Here is a 21,981-nt window from a genome sequence, read left to right on the forward strand (position 1 = left end):
TACAGACGGTGCAAACAGGTGCGATTGTTCTGAAAATGTAAGTGTATACAGCGGCTATGCAGAGTGATGCGTCGCTATGGTTACAGACTCTACGGCCCCTCTTCTACCTTCTGGAGGTTATAAAGACGGGGGAGAGGAGGCCGAGGCCTCTCCTACTGGTAGGAAATTCTCCTTGAAGTCGTGTCTTCCCTCCTCTCATACAGAACAAGCAGACGCTGAGCACAGAGAAACCTGACAACCATCGGGATCTGACAACTGCCATGACTGGGTTGTCAGCATGCTAATTTATCTGTCGCCCACCAGGTCCCCACACCGTGACCCGCAGGATACACTGGTGGAGCAGCAGACGAGTGCAGTGCTCAGTCTGACCTGTAGGTGTCACTGGTGGGTGCAGCGTAAGGAGCCGGAATTAATTTCCTATAAACGTTGGGTTAAACAATTGGCCGTAAATCCTCAGCTCTGTGATCGGTGATTGTGCAGATTTTATGGCCGGATTTATAGCTGGAAGGAAAACGAGCGAGCGAGCGCTCCGCAGCATCCGCAGGAAACGCAGACGTGGAGCTAATTATATGTCCATATACAGAGACACGGCATATAGTACAGTATGAGGGTCCGGCGCATAGTATGAAGGACGCTCTAATAGGTGGTCCATCATAGTGAAGAGATGACTGTTCCACATACAGAATAGTGAGTGCAGCTCTGGAGTATAATACAGGAGGTAACTCAGGATCAGTAATGTAATGTATGTACACAGTGACTGCACCAGCAGAATAGTGAGTGCAGCTCTGGAGTATAATACAGGATGTAACTCAGGATCAGTAATGTATGTACACAGTGACTGCACCAGCAGAATAGTGAGTGCAGCTCTGGGGTATAATACAGGAGGTAACTCAGGATCAGTAATGTAATGTATGAACACAGTGACTGCACCAGCAGAATAGTGAGTGCAGCTCTGGGGTATAATACAGGAGGTAACTCAGGATCAGTAATGTAATGTATGTACACAGTGACTGCACCAGCAGAATAGTGAGTGCAGCTCTGGAGTATAATACAGGATGTAACTCAGGATCAGTAATGTAATGTATGTACACAGTGACTGCACCAGCAGAATAGTGAGTGCAGCTCTAGAGTATAATACAGGATGTAACTCAGGATCAGTCATGTAATGTATGTACACAGTGACTGCACCAGCAGAATAGTGAGTGCAGCTCTGGAGTATAATACAGGATGTAACTCAGGGTCAGTAATGTAATGTATGTACACAGTGACTGCACCAGCAGAATAGTGAGTGCAGCTCTGGGGTATAATACAGGATGTAACTCAGGATCAGTAATGTAATGTATGTACACAGTGACTGCACCAGCAGAATAGTGAGTGCAGCTCTGGAGTATAATACAGGATGTAACTCAGGATCAGTAATGTAATGTATGTACACAGTGACTGCACCAGCAGAATAGTGAGTGCAGCTCTGGAGTATAATACAGGATGTAACTCAGGATCAGTAATGTAATGTATGTACACAGTGACTGCACCAGCAGAATAGTGAGTGCAGCTCTGGAGTATAATGCAGGATGTAACTCAGGATCAGTAATGTAATGTATGTACACAGTGACTGCACCAGCAGAATAGTGAGTGCAGCTCTGGAGTATAATACAGGATGTAACTCAGGATCAGTAATGTAATGTATGTACACAGTGACTGCACCAGCAGAATAGTGAGTGCAGCTCTGCAGTAGAATACAGGAGGTAACTCAGGATCAGTAATGTAATGTATGTACACAGTGACTGCACCAGCAAAATAGTGAGTGCAGCTCTGGGGTATAATACAGGATGTAACTCAGGATCAGTAATGTATGTACACAGTGACTGCACCAGCAGAATAGTGAGTGCAGCTCTGGAGTATAATACAGGAGGTAACTCAGGATCAGTAATGTAATGTATGTACACAGTGACTGCACCAGCAAAATAGTGAGTGCAGCTCTGGGGTATAACACAGGATGTAACTCAGGATCAGTAATGTAATGTATGTACACAGTGACTGCACCAGCAGAATAGTGAGTGCAGCTCTGGAGTATAATACAGGAGGTAACTCAGGATCAGTAATGTAATGTATGAACACAGTGACTGCACCAGCAGAATAGTGAGTGCAGCTCTGGGGTATAATACAGGAGGTAACTCAGGATCAGTAATGTATGTACACAGTGACTGCACCAGCAAAATAGTGAGTGCAGCTCTGGGGTATAATACAGGATGTAACTCAGGATCAGTAATGTATGTACACAGTGACTGTACCAGCAGAATAGTGAGTGCAGCTATGGAGTATAATACAGGAGGTAACTCAGGATCAGTAATGTAATGTATGTACACAGTGACTGCACCAGCAAAATAGTGAGTGCAGCTCTGGGGTATAACACAGGATGTAACTCAGGATCAGTAATGTAATGTATGTACACAGTGACTGCACCAGCAGAATAGTGAGTGCAGCTCTGGAGTATGATACAGGAGGTAACTCAGGATCAGTAATGTAATGTATGTACACAGTGACTGCACCAGCAGAATAGTGAGTGCAGCTCTGGAGTATAATACAGGAGGTAACTCAGGATCAGTAATGTAATGTATGTACACAGTGACTGCACCAGCAGAATAGTGAGTGCAGCTCTGGAGTATAATACAGGATGTAACTCAGGATCAGTAATGTAATGTATGTACACAGTGACTGCACCAGCAGAATAGTGAGTGCAGCTCTGCAGTATAATACAGGATGTAACTCAGGATCAGTAATGTATTGTATGTACACAGTGACTGCACCAGCAGAATAGTGAGTGCAGCTCTGGGGTAAAATACAGGATGTAACTCAGGATCAGTAATGTATGTACACAGTGACTGCACCAGCAGAATAGTGAGTGCAGCTCTGGGGTAAAATACAGGATGTAACTCAGGATCAGTAATGTATGTACACAGTGACTGCACCAGCAGAATAGTGAGTGCAGCTCTGCAGTATAATACAGGATGTAACTCAGGATCAGTAATGTATGTACACAGTGACTGCACCAGCAGAATAGTGAGTGCAGCTCTGCAGTATAATACAGGATGTAACTCAGGATCAGTAATGTATGTACACAGTGACTGCACCAGCAGAATAGTGAGTGCAGCTCTGGGGTATAATACAGGATGTAACTCAGGATCAGTAATGTAATGTATGTACACAGTGACTGCACCAGCAGAACAGGGAGTGCAGCTCTGGGGTATAATACAGGATGTAACTCAGGATCAGTAATGTAATGTATGTACACAGTGACTGCACCAGCAGAATAGGGAGTGCAGCTCTGGGGTATAATACAGGATGTAACTCAGGATCAATAATGTAATGTATGTACACAGTGACTGCACCAGCAGAATAGTGAGTGCAGCTCTGGGGTATAATACAGGATGTAACTCAGGATCAGTAATGTAATGTATGTACACAGTGACTGCACCAGCAGAACAGTGAGTGCAGCTCTGGGGTATAATACAGGATGTAACTCAGGATCAGTAATGTAATGTATGTACACAGTGACTGCACCAGCAGAATAGTGAGTGCAGCTCTGGGGTATAATACAGGATGTAACTCAGGATCAGTATTGTATGTATACAGTGACTGCACCAGCAGAACAGTGAGTGCAGCTCTGGGGTATAATACAGGATGTAACTCAGGATCAGTAATGTATGTACACAGTGACTGCACCAGCAGAATAGTGAGTGCAGCTCTGGGGTATATTACATGATGTAACTCAGGATCAGTACTGTATGTACACAGTGACTGCACTAGCAGAATAGTGAGTTCAGCTCTGGAGTATAATACAAGATAAGTAGTGTAATGTAGCACAAAGGTCTATAAAGAAAGAATAAGGCATAGAACAGGTAGAAGCAAACATATTGTAACCCCAGGAACAGAAGACAACAATGCTGGATCACTAGGCACACCATTTTGTTTTACTGGGTCGCCACTTAGAGAAAACTGGTGGGTGGGACTTGTTGCTCTTCCGCAAGGTCACTACGGAGTAAAGACAATTACTGAGCCACCAGGGATGTAATGCAGTACCACTAGATCACCAGGGACAGAACACCGGACCACAAGAAATTGAACACAGGACCGTACTTCTTTATCACTTGGCTACCAGGAAAAGAAGACTGTGTCACTGGGCGATCAGAAGCAGAATACTGGACCACCAGCCACTTGATACTGTACCACTAGGCCACCAGGGACAGAACATTAGTAGCAGTCGCTGCAATTCTCTTACTTGCTTGTCCTGCAGGGGATGCCTCTCTCGTCCAAGCTACTTTTGAAGTCTCCCAGCTTTAAAGGGTGAAGCCCAGGAATATCGGTGTCAGGCGAGAGGTCTGTGAGCGGCTGTAAGCTTCCCTCCTCCGGTAACGGGCAACGGTCATTCCGGTGACGTCTCCGCTTCTGTTTGCGCTCACAACTGAGGGGAACATGAGAAAGGAGCAAGAAGTATACGCGAGATATCAGTCAAATGGTTGGCAGCACATCACCAGTAGGGGGCGACATCACAGAGGACATAACAGGCAGGCAGCACATCACCAGTAGGGGGCGACACCACAGAGGATATAACAGGCTGGCAGCACATCACCAGTAGGGGGCGATATCACAGAGGACATAACAGGCTGGCAGCACATCACCAGTAGGGGGCGATATCACAGAGGACATAACAGGCTGGCAGCACATCACCAGTAGGGGGCGATATCACGGAGGACATAACAGGCTGGCAGCACATCACCAGTAGGGGGCGACACCACAGAGGACATAACAGGCTGGCAGCACATCACCAGTAGGGGGCGACACCATGGAGGACATAACAGGCTGGCAGCACATCACCAGTAGGGGGCGACACCATGGAGGACATAACAGGCTGGCAGCACATCACCAGTAGGGGGCGACACCACAGAGGACATAACAGGCTGGCAGCACATCACCAGTAGGGGGCGACACCACACAGAACATAACAGGCTGGCAGCACATCACCAGTAGGGGGCGACACCACAGAGGACATAACAGGCTGGCAGCACATCACCAGTAGGGGGCGACATCACAGAGGACATAACAGGCAGGCAGCACATCACCAGTAGGGGGCGACACCACAGAGGATATAACAGGCTGGCAGCACATCACCAGTAGGGGGCGATATCACAGAGGACATAACAGGCTGGCAGCACATCACCAGTAGGGGGCGATATCACAGAGGACATAACAGGCTGGCAGCACATCACCAGTAGGGGGCGATATCACGGAGGACATAACAGGCTGGCAGCACATCACCAGTAGGGGGCGACACCACAGAGGACATAACAGGCTGGCAGCACATCACCAGTAGGGGGCGACACCATGGAGGACATAACAGGCTGGCAGCACATCACCAGTAGGGGGCGACACCATGGAGGACATAACAGGCTGGCAGCACATCACCAGTAGGGGGCGACACCACAGAGGACATAACAGGCTGGCAGCACATCACCAGTAGGGGGCGACACCACACAGAACATAACAGGCTGGCAGCACATCACCAGTAGGGGGCGACACCACAGAGGACATAACAGGCTGGCAGCACATCACCAGTAGGGGGCGACACCATGGAGGACATAACAGGCTGGCAGCACATCACCAGTAGGGGGCGACACCATGGAGGACATAACAGGCTGGCAGCACATCACCAGTAGGGGGCGACACCACAGAGGACATAACAGGCTGGCAGCACATCACCAGTAGGGGGCGACACCACACAGAACATAACAGGCTGGTAGCACATCACCAGTAGGGGGCGACATCACAGAGGACATAACAGGCTGGCAGCACATCACCAGTAGGGGGCGACACATCACCAGTAGGGGGCGACACCACGGAGGACATAACAGGCTGGCAGCACATCACCAGTAGGGAGCGACACCACGGAGGATATAACAGGCTGGCAGCACTTCACCAGTAGGGGGCGACACCACGGAGGACATAACAGGCTGGCAGCACATCACCAGTAGGGGGCGACACCACAGAGGACATAACAGGCTGGCAGCACATCACCAGTAGGGGGTGACACCACAGAGGACATAACAGGCTGGCAGCACATCACCAGTAGGGGGCGACACCACGGAGGACATAACAGGTTGGCAGCACATCACCAATAGGGGGCGACACCACAGAGGACATAACAGGCTGGCAGCACTTCACCAGTAGGGGGCGACACCACGGAGGACATAACAGGCTGGCAGCACATCACCAGTATGGGGCGACACCACAGAGGACATAACAGGCTGGCAGCACATCACCAGTAGGGAGCGACACCACGGAGGATATAACAGGCTGGCAGCACATCACCAGTAGGGGGTGACACCACGGAGGACATAACAGGCTGGCAGCACATCACCAGTAGGGGGCAACACCACGGAGGACATAACAGGCTGGCAGCACATCACCAATAGGGGGCGACACCACAGAGGACATAACAGGCTGGCAGCACATCACCAGTAGGGGGCGACACCACGGAGGACATAACAGGCTGGCAGCACATCACCAGTAGGGGGCGACACCACGGAGGACATAACAGGCTGGCAGCACATCACCAGTAGGGGGTGACACCACAGAGGACATAACAGGCTGGCAGCACATCACCAGTAGGGGGCGACACCACGGAGGACATAACAGGCTGGCAGCACATCACCAATAGGGGGCGACACCACAGAGGACATAACAGGCTGGCAGCACATCACCAGTAGGGGGCGACACCACGGAGGACATAACAGGCTGGCAGCACATCACCAGTAGGGGGCGACACCACGGAGGACATAACAGGCTGGCAGCACATCACCAGTAGGGGGCGACACCACGGAGGACATAACAGGCTGGCAGCACATCACCAGTAGGGAGCGACACCACGGAGGATATAACAGGCTGGCAGCACATCACCAGTAGGGGGCGACACCACAGAGGACATAACAGGCTGGCAGCACATCACCAGTAGGGGGCGACACCACAGAGGACATAACAGGCTGGCAGCACATCACCAGTAGGGGGCGACACCACGGAAGACATAACAGGCTGGCTGCACATCACCAGTAGGGGGCGACACCACAGAAGACATAACAGGCTGGCAGCACATCACCAGTAGGGGGCGACACCACAGAGGACATAACAGGCAGGCAGCACATCACCAGTAGGGGGCGACACCACGGAAGACATAACAGGCTGGCAGCACATCACCAGTAGGGGGCGACACCACGGAGGACATAACAGGCTGGCAGCACATCACCAGTAGGGGGCGACACCACAGAGGACATAACAGGCTGGCAGCACATCACCAGTAGGGGGCGACACCACAGAGGACATAACAGGCTGGCAGCACATCACCAGTAGGGGGCGACACCACGGAAGACATAACAGGCTGGCTGCACATCACCAGTAGGGGGCGACACCACGGAGGACATAACAGGCTGGCAGCACATCACCAGTAGGGGGCGACACCACGGAAGACATAACAGGCTGGCAGCACATCACCAGTAGGGGGCGACACCACAGAGGACATAACAGGCTGGCAGCACATCACCAGTAGGGGGCGACACCACAGAGGACATAACAGGCTGGTAGCACATCACCAGTAGGGGGCGACACCACGGAGGACATAACAGGCTGGCAGCATATCACCAGTAGGGGGCGACACCACAGAAGACATAACAGGCTGGCAGCACATCACCAGTAGGGGGCGACACCACAGAGGACATAACAGGCTGGCAGCACATCACCAGTAGGGGGCGACACCACGGAGGACATAACAGGCTGGCAGCACATCACCAGTAGGGGGCGACACCACGGAAGACATAACAGGCTGGCTGCACATCACCAGTAGGGGGCGACACCACGGAGGACATAACAGGCTGGCAGCACATCACCAGTAGGGGCGACACCACAGAGGACATAACAGGCTGGCAGCACATCACCAGTAGGGGCGACACCACAGAGGACATAACAGGCTGGCAGCACATCATCAGTAGAGGGCGACACCACAGAGGACATAACAGGCTGGCAGCACATCATCAGTAGAGGGCGACACCACAGAGGACATAACAGGCTGGCAGCACATCATCAGTAGAGGGCGACACCACAGAGGACATAACAGGCTGGCAGCACATCACCAGTAGAGGGCTACACCATAGAGAAAATAGACTGGCAGCAGATTACCCACAGGGATGTCCCAGCTGCTGCAGAACCTCACAATACACCTCAGCGGCTGCATAATGTCATAATACACCACAGCTGCTGCAGAACCTCATAATACAGAACAGCTGCTGCCGAACATCATAATACAGACCTTAGCTACTGCAGAACCTCATAGTACATACCTCAGCTGCTGCAGAACCTCATAATACACCTCAGCTGCTGCAAAACATCACAATACACCTCAGTTGTTGTACAACCTCATAATAAACCTCAGCTGCTGCAGAACCTCATAATACCCCAGCTGCTGAAGCACCCCATCATACACCTCAGCTGCTGCGGAACTTCATAATACATACCCCAGCTGCTGAAGCACCTCATTATACACCTTAGCTGCTGCAGAACCTCATAATACAATTCAGCTGCTGCAGTAACTCATAATACACCTCAGCAGCTGTGGAACCTCATAATACACACCTCAGATGCTGCAGAACTTCATAATATATCTCAGCTGCTGCAGCTGCATCACATGGCCGAAGCTGAGTGCTATTGAGACAGCAGACCGCATACATTTCAGCTGCTGCAGAAGATCATAATGTACACTTCAGCTGCTGCAAAACCTCCTAATATGCCTTAGCTGCTGCGGAACATCATAATGCACACCATAGTTGTGGGGTCCATCACACGACCAGGACAGATTCCTACAGAATGACAGCAAGTGGTGATCTATAAAACTGTCTGAAACTGGTACAGAAAGTTTGAAATCATTTTTTATAATACAAGAATATCATTTATTTGCTAAAATTGTAACCTGTGTCCCCAGGAACATGGGGACGGTTGGGTGGGGTCTTACCGAGCCACTGTCCCTCTGAGGTCCTACTTGTGGGACTGTCCTAGCATCATCAGGACCGTGGGAAGTGAGAGAATGCTGAAGCTGTGATTAGCTTCCACCTTTCCTTTATTGTGGAGCCCGGACCCCAAGCGTACAGGTGACAGCTGGTGCAGCGGAGCCTGTGATGAAGCGGAGCCCCTGATGCCGAGGAGCCCCTGATGCCGCGGAGCCCCTGATGAAGCGGAGCCCCTGATGAAGCGGAGCCCCTAATGAAGCGGAGCCCCTGATGCCGCGGAGCCCCTGATGAAGCGGAGCCCCTGATGAAGCGGAGCCCCTGATGCTGCGGAGCCCCTGATTAAGCGGAGCCCCTGATTAAGCGGAGCCCCTGATGCCGCGGAGCCCCTGATGAAGTGGAGCCCATGATGCAGCGGTGCCCCTGATGCCGCAGAGCCCCTGATGAAGCGGAGCCCCTGATGAAGCGGAGCCCCTGAGGCTGCGGAGCCCCTGATGAAGCAGAGCCTATGGCACCACTGATCCCCTGTTCTCCTCTCCCCGCCAGTACATGGGATCAGGGATTTGTAGTGAAAAATCGTCGCACCATAAAGTATTTTTATGATGTAAATAGTGATGCAGAAAATCCAAGGTGACATCGCAGCCGGATGGATCTGTAATGTAATTTGTTCTGTGGGGGAAGCAAAGTTCCTCTGCGCCGCTGTGACGAGGAGTCACGCAGAAGGACACAGCAGGGGAGCACTCAGCGCCGCTACAATTAAAGGCTCATAATGGCTGCCAGTCATTTATCCAAAGTAAGTGCATGCCTCCTCCATGGCTCAGAGTGTGCAACGACATAAGCAGCTGGAGCCACATAAATGTTACTGTATATTCTCTGTAATGAAATGTCTATCATTCTTATGTCATCTCCAACCAATCAACTCCAGGCCTTGTGCTGTCTCCTATGCTGGTATAACATAAGCTTATTCCCTGGACCAAGCTGGTATAACCTGGGTATCTCCTGTATATAATTATATATGTACAGCTGGTATAACCTGGGCATCGCCTGTATATAATTATAAATGTACATCTGGTATAACCTGGGCATCTCCTGTATATAATTATATATGAACATCTGGTATAACCTGGGCATCTCCTGTATATAATTATAAATGTACATCTGGTATAACCTGGGCATCTCCTGTATATAATTATATATGTACAGCTGGTATAACCTGGGCATCTCCTGTATATAATTATATATGAACATCTGGTATAACCTGGGCATCTCCTGTATATAATTATAAATGTACATCTGGTATAACCTGGGCATCTCCTGTATATAATTATATATGTACAGCTGGTATAACCTGGACATCTCCTGTATATAATTATAAATGTACATCTGGTATAACCTGGGCATCTCCTGTATATAATTATATATGAACATCTGGTATAACCTGGGCATCTCCTGTATATAATTATATATGTACAGCTGGTATAACCTGGGTATCTCCTGTATATAATTATATATGTACAGCTGGTATAACCTGGGTATCTCCTGTATATAATTATATATGTACAGCTGGTATAACCTGGGCATCTCCTGTATATAATTATATATGTACAGCTGGTATAACCTGGGCATCTCCTGTATATAATTATATATGTACAGCTGGTATAACCTGGACATCTCCTGTATATAATTATAAATGTACAGCTGGTATAACCTGGGCATCTCCTGTATATAATTATATATGTACAGCTGGTATAAGCTGTGCATCTGCTGTATATAATTATATATGTACAGCTGGTATAACCTGGGCATCTCCTGTATATAATTATATATGTACAGCTGGTATAACCTGGGCATCTCCTATATATAATTATATATGTACAGCTGGTATAACCTGGACATCTCCTGTATATAATTATGTACAGCCGGTATAACCTGGGCATCTCCTGTATATAATTATATATGTACATCTGGTATAACCTGGGCATCTCCTGTATATAATTATATATGTACAGCTGGTATAACCTGGACATCTCCTGTATATAATTATAAATGTACATCTGGTATAACCTGGGCATCTCCTGTATATAATTATATATGAACATCTGGTATAACCTGGGCATCTCCTGTATATAATTATATATGTACAGCTGGTATAACCTGGGTATCTCCTGTATATAATTATATATGTACAGCTGGTATAACCTGGGTATCTCCTGTATATAATTATATATGTACAGCTAGTATAACCTGGGCATCTCCTGTATATAATTATATATGTACAGCTGGTATAACCTGGGCATCTCCTGTATATAATTATATATGTACAGCTGGTATAACCTGGACATCTCCTGTATATAATTATAAATGTACAGCTGGTATAACCTGGGCATCTCCTGTATATAATTATATATGTACAGCTGGTATAAGCTGGGCATCTCCTGTATATAATTATATATGTACAGCTGGTATAACCTGGGCATCTCCTGTATATAATTATATATGTACAGCTGGTATAACCTGGGCATCTCCTATATATAATTATATATGTACAGCTGGTATAACCTGGACATCTCCTGTATATAATTATATATGTACAGCTGGTATAACCTGGGCATCTCCTGTATATAATTATATATGTACAGCCGGTATAACCTGGACATCTCCTGTATATAATTATATATGTACAGCCGGTATAACCTGGACATCTCCTGTATATAATTATATATGTACAGCCGGTATAACCTGGACATCTCCTGTATATAATTATATATGTACAGCTGGTATAACCTGGACATCTCCTGTATATAATTATATATGTACAGCTGGTATAACCTGGGCATCTCCTGTATATAATTATACATGTACAGCTGGTATAACCTGGGCATCGCCTGTATATAATTATATATGTACAGCTGGTATAACCTGGGCATCGCCTGTATATAATTATACATGTACAGCTGGTATAACCTGGGCATCTCCTGTATATAATTATATATGTACATCTGGTATAACCTGGGCATCTCCTGTATATAATTATATATGTACAGCTGGTATAACCTGGGCATCTCCTGTATATAATTATATATGCACAGCTGGTATAACCTGGGCATCTCCTGTATATAATTATATATGTACAGCTAGTATAACCTGGGTATCTCCTGTATATAATTATATATGCACAGCTGGTATAACCTGGGCATCTCCTGTATATAATTATATATGCACAGCTGGTATAACCTGGATATCTCCTGTATATAATTATATATGTACAGCTGGTATAACCTGGGCATCTCCTATATATATATAATTATATATGTACAGCTGGTATAACCTGGGCATCTCCTATATATATAATTATATATGTACAGCTGGTATAACCTGGGCATCTCCTATATATATAATTATATATGTACAGCAGGTATAACCTGGGCATCTCCTGTATATAATTATATATGTACAACTGGTATATCCTGGGCATCTCCTGTATATAATTATATATGTACAGCTGGTATAACCTGGGCATCTCCTGTATATAATTATATATGTACAGCTGGTATAACCTGGGCATCTCCTGTATATAATTATATATGTACAGCTGGTATAACCTGGGCATCTCCTGTATATAATTATATATGTACAGCTGGTATAACCTGGGCATCACCTGTATATAATTATATAGCTGTTATACGTCCCACATCTTCCGGTATATGCTGGGTATGCAGCATGCTGGTATAACCCGGGTATCTTCCTGATACATTGTACATATGTATAAACCATCGATGTGCTGCTTTGCTGCCTGAGAGCTAACAGTGAAGCAGCAGTGGACTCACAGATGTAGCACTGGCGATTGGATGGAAGACACAATGTGATATTGATAATTACTCACCAGAACTTGATGATTATTCCGGTTGCCACGAACACAATGACCACGGAGATGACGATCGTCACATACAGTTGGGGGTCCGTTCCTGTTAAGAAAGGAAGAAATTAAGAAGGTGCAGAGACCATCTTGGATTTTGTTTTTTTTTTCAAGGTTTCCCCTTACCTTCATCTTGTGGAGGAAATCCGTGGGGTCTGAGTGTCGTCGGGACCCCTCGCAAATCGAGTCCTCGTGCTGGTTCATTATTTTCCAAGATGCCCCACTCCGAATGGTAAAAAGGTCGAGGAGTGGAAGAACTTTGAGCCCCTTCTTCGTCCGATACTGTAGGGTCCCACAAGATGGCCCATGGGTATTGAGATGGGGGAACTGCTCCTTCGATGGCTGCAGGGAAGAGCAAGCTAGACGCCGAGGACTGACGCTTGCCTCGTGTGGGCGCAGAGCGCTGATGATGGAGATACTTATGGTTCCTGTGGGCGAAGTATGTGATTTTTGGTGGAACGTCTTGTGATCCGATCATGGAGGAGGAAGCGTGAAGGTCGAGATGGTGAGTAGAGGCTGAGGGTTGTGGAGCAGGATGATGGAAGGAGTGTAGATGCTTAAGGACAGCTGGGATAGAGGAAGATCTTATTGCACTATGATGGAGCGACCTCGTAGGGTGCAGGACATTGGGGAGTGAGGAACACGTGCTTGATAGGAGTACTGAATAATAAATGAAGATGGTAGAAGGAAAACCAGACCTGAGAGAGAGGGGGAAGGTTAGTAGATTGACTTCAACATCAACCCCCCTGCCCTTGGTTCATTCTCCCTACCCAGTTGCCCTATACCCAACTTTTTACAAATCCATTCAGTTAAGAGGTTGCCAAAAAAATGGGCTGACCATGAAAAGTCTCAGCACTAGGGCCTAGAGCGATCAGCTGCATCCTGGCAGCAAGTGTTCTGTTTCCCTACAGCACCCCCCACAGGAGCAGTGAAGTATTACACGACGCCTACTGAAGTCAGTAGTATGCTCGTGTAATATCCAACCCACCATAGTAACTTTTGTTTTTTTTATAGCAGTTCGCTCTGATATGGTTGCAGGATTTATTCCTTCTCTGATATGACAGAGATACACGCGTCTGCATAAGAGCTGCATACAGAATACTGTAAGTGATGTTTTTTAGAATTTGAATATTTGAAAGTTACAAATTACCTGTCTAATGATACATACAAATGCATAGATAGATAGATTTGTAATACAAACCCAAATCCCAAATAGTTGTGACACCGTGTAAAATGTAAAGAAAACAAGAGTGTAATGATCTGGGAATCTCTTATCGCCATGTTTTATTCACAGCAGAACATAGAACAGATCAGAAGGTGAACGTTTGACAATTTTCTATTTCAGCTGAAATAATAATAATAATAATCTTTATTTATATAGCGCCAACATATTCCGCAGCGCTTTACAGTTTAACAGTTTCAAAACACAAGTCATAAGTAACAACGCTAACAATACAATAATTAAAGCAAAATAAGACGAAATAAGACGACCCTGCTCGTGAGAGCGTACAATCTACAATGAGGTGGGGGAGATACAGAGTACAGGTGTGTATTTACAATGGTGTATTTACAATGAAGGTCCAGTCATCTTGCAGGAGTGAAGGATGGATGGAGATAGTGAATGGGCTACACACGCACACTTACACAGAGAATGACTTTGATTAGTGAATGTGATAGGCCGCTCTGAACAGGTGTGTTTTGAGGGAGCGCCTAAAACTATGCAAATTGTGGATAGTCCTGATTTCTTGGGGTAGAGCATTCCAGAGGATAGGAGCAGCACGGGAGAAGTCTTGGAGTCGTGAGTGGGAGGTACGGATTAGTGCAGAGGTTAGTCGAAAGTCGTTTGCAGAGCGCAGCGATCGGCTAGGCCGATAGACAGAAATGAGAGAAGAGATGTAAGGGGGTGCCGCACTGTGGAGAGCTTTGTGGGTGAGAACAAGTACTTTGAATTGGATCCTATAATGAATGGGCAGCCAATGTAAGGACTGGCGAAGAGCGGACGCGTCCGAGTACCGATTACCCAGATGGACGATCCTGGCTGCTGCATTGAGTATGGACTGGAGAGGGGATAGTCGAGTGACGGGGAGGCCAATTAATAGAGCGTTGCAGTAATCCAGGCGAGAGTGGATCAATGCAACAGTGAGGGTTTTTGTTGTTTCCATAGTGAGAAAAGGGCGGATTCTAGAGATGTTCTTTAGGTGTAAGCGGCAAGAGCGGGCAAGAGATTGTATATGGGATGTAAAGGAGAGATTGGTGTCAAACAAAACACCCAGACAGCGCACCTGCTGCCGGGGTGTTATTGTGGTACCACCCACGGAGAGGGAAATGTCAGATTTAGGGAGGTTAGTAGACGGCGGGAGCAGAAGAAGTTCAGTTTTGGAGAGGTTGAGTTTCAGATAGAGAGCGGACATGATATTGGAGACTGCGGACAGACAGTCACTGGCGTTCTGTAGTACAGCGGGGGTAAGGTCGGGGGAAGACGTGTATAGTTGTGTGTCATCAGCATAAAGATGGTACTGAAAGCCAAATCTGCTGATGGTCTGTCCAATTGGGGCCGTGTAGAGAGAGAAAAGAAGGGGGCCAAGGACTGAGCCCTGAGGTACCCCGACAGCAAGAGGAAGAGGAGATGACGTGGAGCCAGAGAACAAAACACTGAAGGAGCGGTCAGAGAGATAGGAAGAGAACCAGGAGAGTGCAGTGTCCTTAATGCCTAGTGACTGGAGCCTAGAGAGTAGGAGATGGTGGTCAACAGTATCGAAAGCTGCAGATAGGTCAAGAAGAATGAGCAGAGAGTGGTCACCGTTACGTTTTGCTGTCAGAAGGTCATTGGTCACTTTGATGAGTGCAGTTTCAGACGAATGTAGGGGGCGGAAGCCGGACTGTGAAGGGTCTAGAAGGGAGTGAATGGAGAGGTAACGGGTAAGGCGGGAGTAAACTAGGCGTTCCAAAAGTTTAGAGATGAAGGGGAGATTGGAGACTGGTCTGTAGTTGTTTGTGCAGGATGGGTCGAGAGCAGGTTTCTTTAGTAGTGGAGTAACGATGGCGTGTTTGAAGGAGGACGGGAAAATGCCCGAGGAGAGGGAGAGATTAAAGATTGTAGTTAGGTGGGTTGTGACGACTGGAGAGAGAGACTGGAGGAGATGTGAGGGAATGGGGTCGGTAGTGCATGTAGTCGGACGAGAAGAAGAGAGGAGTCTGGAGACTTCTTCTTCTGTTATGGGATCAAATGTGGAGAGTGAGCCAGGGGAGATGTAGGAAGGGATGGGAGTCACAGCACTTGGTGGTTGGGAGCAGATTTCTTGACGGATATTATCTATTTTTTCTGTAAAGTGGGAGGCCAGGTCATCAGCACAAATGTCTGTGATAGGGGCTTGTGCTTTTGGCCTGAGGAGGGAGTGAAAAGTGTCAAAAAGTTTCTTGGGGTTGTTGGCTAGTGAGGAGATCAGGGTGGTGAAGTAGGTCTGTTTGGCAAGGTGAAGGGCAGCGTTATAGGTTCTTAACATAAATTTGAAGTGGATGAAGTCTTCTGGTGTGCGGGTTTTTCTCCATAGGCGTTCAGCACTCCTGGAGCATCGCTGGAGAAGTTGAGTTTGCGATGTGAGCCAGGGCTCTTTTACTCTGTGTTTGGAGGTTCTGAGGATGAGGGGAGCTACTTGGTCAATGGTGCTTCTAAGAGTGTCATTGTAGTGATGAACAGCCAGATTAGGACAGGAAAGAGAGGAGATTGGGGACAGAGATGAGTGTAGGGAATCTGAAAGTGTCTGAGGGTTAATAGCTTGTAGATTTCTGACTGTGTGGTAGGTAGGAATGAGCTGGGGTGGGCGAGGATTTGTGAGTGTGAAGGAGAGAATGTTGTGGTCAGAGAGTGGAAGCGGTGAGTTGTTTAGGTGGGAGATTGAACAGAGCCGGCAGAAGACCAGATCAAGGGTGTTACCGTCCTTATGTGTCTCAGAGGTTGAAAGCTGTGAGAGGCCTAGAGAGGTGGTTAGTGATAGAAGCTGGGATGCAGATGTGGAATTAGGGCTGTTAATGGGGATGTTGAAGTCTCCCAGGATGAGGGTTGGTAGTTCTGAGGACATGAAGTGTGGCAGCCAGGCTGAAAAGTGGTCAAGGAAGAGGGTGGGTGAGCCTGGGGGCCGGTATATGACCGCTACCCTGAGGGAGAGGGGACGGAAGAGCCTGATGGTGTGGACCTCAAAAGAAGGGAATAAGAGTGATGGGACTGGGGGGATGACCTGGAAAGTGCATTGTGGGGACAGGAGTATGCCAACTCCACCACCAGGTCTGTTTGTGGGTCTCGGGGAGTGAGAGAATTGTAAGCCACCGTAGGAAATGGCAGCAGGAGAGACAGTGTCAGAATCCTGAATCCAGGTTTCAGTGAGGGCCAACAGATTAAGAGAGTTGTTCAGAAAGTAGTTGTGACGACTCCTGGAGTGGACCCTCTGGGTCGTGACACCAACCCTCCCAGGGCGAGCTGACCTAGTGAAGACCACCCCCTATACAGGGAGTGTCAGGGGCAAGCCCCAGGGGGTGAGGCACCACGACGGCTGGCACCAGGCGGCCGGCTCACAGGAGACACGAGTGGGTGAGAGTGTCTGCAGGAACGTGTAAAGTGTGGACACGGGAACACGTGGTATACAGAGACTTCGTTCGTCCGGGTGTGAGTGAAGCAGGAAGCGTGCAAGGAGCACTTCAGAGCACTGAGTCAGGCATTAGGTGTGCCAGGAGGTGTAACAGAGTAAGAGACTGAGTACAGGATCAGAGCGTGTGCCCGGAGGCACAACTGAGTATAAGACAGAGCACGGAATCAGAGTGTGTGCCAGGAGGCACGACTGAGTATAAGACAGAGTACAGGGTAAGAGCGTGTGCCAGGAGGCACAACCGAGTATGAGACAGAGTACAGTGTCAGAGCATGTGCCAGGAGGCACAACCGAGTACGAGACAGAACACAGGGTCAGAGCGTGTGCCAGGAGGCACAACCAAGTACAAAGCAGAGTGCAGATTCAGAGCGTGTGCCAAGAGGCACAACAGAGTGCAAGGCAGAGGACCTGAGTACAGTGCACAGCCAGGCAGGGACACGGCAGACCAAGCCAGGAAGCACAGCAATAATCAGGCACCTCCCCTAGGGGGAGGTCGTCTATTATAGCACATGACTACTACTGGTTCCGGGTCAGGAACTAGCCAGAAAGCACATGACCACTACAGGTTCCGGGTCAGGTCCTCCATTACCATAGAGAGGACCGAGCCCTATACAGCACTGACAGGAGCGCAAAAGCGCAAACGTGACATGTAGGAGGAGGCCCGGGGACGAGAGCTGCGCGTGCGCACCCTACGGGACCCCCGGAGTGACCGCAGCTCCGGAAGAGATGACGTCGGGACCGAGGTCCCGCCCCCAGGTGAGCACGGCGTGACAGTACCCCCCCCTTTACGCCCCCTCTTTCTAAAACTGGAGAGGAACTTAGACAAAATCTGGGGTGCGTGGATATTCTCCCTGGGTTCCCATGACCTCTCCTCGGGGCCAAAACCCTTCCAATCGACCAGGAACATGGTTCTCCCTCTTACCTTCTTCATGGCCAAAATGTCATTCACCTCAAACTCATCCCCCAAGCCAACAGGCTGGGGTGTGTGGCCTGGAGAAGGATGAAATCGGTTAAGAACCACAGGTTTTAGGAGAGACACATGGAAGGAATTGGGAATACGGAGTGAAGGAGGCAGCTTCAATTTGTAAGCAACATCATTAATCCGCCTGAGGACCTCAAAAGGACCAATGTAACGGGGACCCAGTTTGTAAGATGGTACCTTAAGGCGGACGTATTTGGTGGAGAGCCACACCTTGTCACCAGGGAGAAATGGAGGAACGTCCAGGCGCCTCTTGTCAGCGTGTAATTTCATTCTGTCCCGTGCTTTCTCGAGAGCGGTTTTGGTCTCCTGCCATACCCTGGAGAACTCCACAGACTGAGAATCGGCAGCAGGTACCCCCGAGACAGGAAGTACCGGTAGAGGCACATTGAGATGCTGTCCAAAGACGATGAAGAAAGGAGACTTGGTAGACGATTCACTGGAGTGATTATTGTAGGCGAACTCAGCCCAAGGAAGTAGACCGACCCAGTCATTCTGATGAGCATTAGAAAAATGCCGGAGATAGGATGTAAGGATCTGGTTGGTACGTTCCACCTGCCCATTGGTTTGGGGGTGATAGGCGGAAGAGAAATCCAATGACACTTTCATGAGTCCGCATAGAGCTCTCCAGAACCGGGAGGTGAATTGGACCCCTCTATCCGACACAATGTGCTGGGGGAAGCCGTGAATCCTGAAGATATGGGAAATGAAGATCTTCGCCAAGTCAGGAGCAGAGGGTAGTCCGGGAAGAGGAATGAAGTGAGCCATCTTTGAAAATCGGTCTACAACCACCAAGACCACAGTACAACCGGAAGAACAAGGCAGATCAGTAATGAAATCCATGGCTATGTGCTGCCATGGAGCCGACGGAATGGGAAGCGGGAACAGAAGACCGGAGGGTGGTTGTCTGGGTATCTTGTTCTGGGCACAGGACGGGCAAGATGCTACAAAGTCTTTAACATCCTGGGAGAGTGAAGGCCACCAATAATGGCGAGAGATTAAGTCCAAAGTCTTTTTGACACCAACGTGGCCGGCAATCTTGGACGAATGTCCCCAATTTAGCACTCGTTTTCGGTTATTCTCAGCCACAAAGGTTCTTCCCGGAGGTAACGTGGTTAACTTGACAGGAGCCACAGTAATTACTTTGGATAAATCAATGATATGAGAGGGTTCTTCCTCTGCATCAGACGACAGGAATGATCTTGACAACGCATCCGCTCTAACGTTCTTATCGCCGGGCCGAAAATATAGCTCAAAGTCAAAGCGGGCGAAGAATAGGGACCACCTGGCTTGCCGAGGATTGAGCCTCTGTGCGGACTGGATGTACGCCAGGTTCTTATGGTCTGTGAAGATCTTGAATGGATGTATGGCACCCTCCAGTAAGTACCTCCACTCCTCCAAGGCCAACTTAATGGCCAATAGCTCTTTGTCGCCAATGGAGTAGTTCTGCTCAGTGGAGGAAAATACTTTAGAAAAGAAGCCACAGGTGACAAAACGTCCAGAAGAGGATTTCTGCAGAAGGACTGCGCCAGCCCCAGTAGAGGATGTGTCTACCTCGAGAGTGAAAGGTCTACTAACCTCAGGTCGGTGAAGCGCCGGAGCAGCGGCGAAGGCTTGTTTCAACGACTGGAAGGCCTCTTCAGCCTCAGAGGGCCAAGCCTTTGGGTTAGCTCCCTTGCAGATAAGGGACGAGATGGGGCGAACCAACGAGGAAAAATGAGGAACGAACTGTCGGTAGTAGTTCGCAAAACCAAGGAAGCGTTGGATTGCCTTCACCCCATGGGGCTGTGGCCAATCGAGGACGGCGGACACTTTTGCCGGATCCATGCATAGACCTGATTCTGAGATAATGTACCCCAAGAATGGCAGGGACGTTTGCTCGAAGGCACATTTCTCGAGCTTGGCATAAAGGCGGTTCTCCCTCAGGCGCTGGAGGACTTGACGCACGTTCTTTCTGTGGGCGGAGAGGTCTGGAGAAAAAACGAGGATGTCATCCAGATAGACTACCACGCAGGAGTACAGCATATCCCGGAAGACGTCATTCACGAACTCCTGGAAAACCGCTGGGGCATTGCAGAGGCCGAAGGGCATGACCAAGTACTCGTAGTGACCGTCTCTGGTGTTAAAGGCGGTCTTCCACTCATCCCCGGAACGAATGCGGATCAAGTTGTAGGCCCCACGAAGATCCAGTTTGGTGAAAATTCGAGCTCCTCTAAGTCGGTCAAAGAGCTCCGGGATCAATGGCAATGGGTACTTGTTCTTGACCGTGATATTGTTCAGGCCTCGGTAGTCTATGCAAGGACGGAGGGAGCCGTCCTTCTTTTTTACAAAGAAAAATCCCGCTCCCGTGGGCGAGGAGGACTTACGGATGAAACCTCTAGCAAGGTTCTCCTGGATATAGTCAGACATAGCTTGGGTCTCAGCAGGGGATAGCGGGTATATCCTACCCCTGGGTGGCGTAGAACCAGGAATGAGGTCAATCGGACAGTCATATGGCCGATGGGGGGGCAGAGTCTCGGCCTCCTTCTTGTCGAAAACATCTGCAAAGGACCAGTAAGCCGACGGCAGACCTGTAGGTGCTGGGGATGGACCGGCAGAGTTCATCAGACGGACGGGCAACAGGCACTTCTGACAGAACGGTCCCCACCGGAGTATCTCGCCCGACCGCCAGTCCAGGGTTGGCTCATGAGTCCGTAGCCAAGGGAGGCCTAGAAGAAGTGCGTGAGACATGGTGGACAAGACGAGGAAGGAGATCTTCTCCAGGTGCAGGGCTCCGATCTGCAGCTCGATCTCTTCGGTGGCCTGGGTAACGGACTCCAGCACGGACGTACCATTGACCGAAACAATCGACCGAGGAGTCTCCAGGGATCTGACAGGAATCCGGTATTTTTTAACCGCCTCGAGTGTGATAAAATTCCCCTCCGCGCCAGAATCCAGGAAAGCCTCCTCAGAATAACGCTTGGCACCGAGATTCAATAATACGGACACGAGCAGGGGAGGAGAGGAATCACGTACACCTAGGGAGGCCTCTCCTATCAACCCTAGGCGGAGAAGTTTCCCGGCTTCTTGGAGCAGGAACGGAGGAGGTGAGAGGAGCTCCTCTCTCTGGCTAATTCACGGGCACGTTCCTGAAACCGCAGGTCGATGCGTGTCGCCAGTGAGATCAGATCCTCTAAAGAGGTGGGAGTATCCCGACCTGCCAGTACGTCTTTGATCCGACTGGACAGGCCACGCCAAAAGATCCCTACGAGAGCCTCGTTGTTCCAACCGAGTTCGGAGGCCAAGGTACGAAAACGGATGGCATACTGTCCTACCGGTAGCGTACCCTGATGGAGGTTAAAGAGGGACTCGGTGATAGAGGCCAGCCGACCCGGCTCGTCGAACACCTTGCGGAAGGTGTCC

At 48.9% G+C, this 21,981-nt stretch overlaps 1 protein-coding gene across 7 annotated transcripts in view; it reads right to left on the reverse strand.

Annotated features, from left to right (window-relative positions):
• Window positions 1–21,981, reverse strand: part of PIANP (PILR alpha associated neural protein) — a 38,821-nt gene that overhangs the window by 3,798 nt on the left and 13,042 nt on the right. For all 7 annotated transcript variants that reach the window (XM_073552956.1, XM_073552958.1, XM_073552953.1 and 4 more), the window contains 3 exons: window positions 13,087–13,658; window positions 12,928–13,009; window positions 4,280–4,462 (listed from right to left, as the gene is read on the reverse strand). In XM_073552956.1, the coding sequence (XP_073409057.1) occupies window positions 4,280–4,462; window positions 12,928–13,009; window positions 13,087–13,658 (837 nt within the window). The remainder of the gene's footprint in view (window positions 1–4,279; window positions 4,463–12,927; window positions 13,010–13,086; window positions 13,659–21,981) is intronic.

Source organism: Dendrobates tinctorius, unplaced genomic scaffold (assembly GCF_039654945.1).
Source record: "Dendrobates tinctorius isolate UK_male_01 unplaced genomic scaffold, ASM3965494v1 ptg000196l, whole genome shotgun sequence".
Taxonomy (NCBI): Eukaryota; Metazoa; Chordata; class Amphibia; order Anura; family Dendrobatidae; genus Dendrobates; species Dendrobates tinctorius.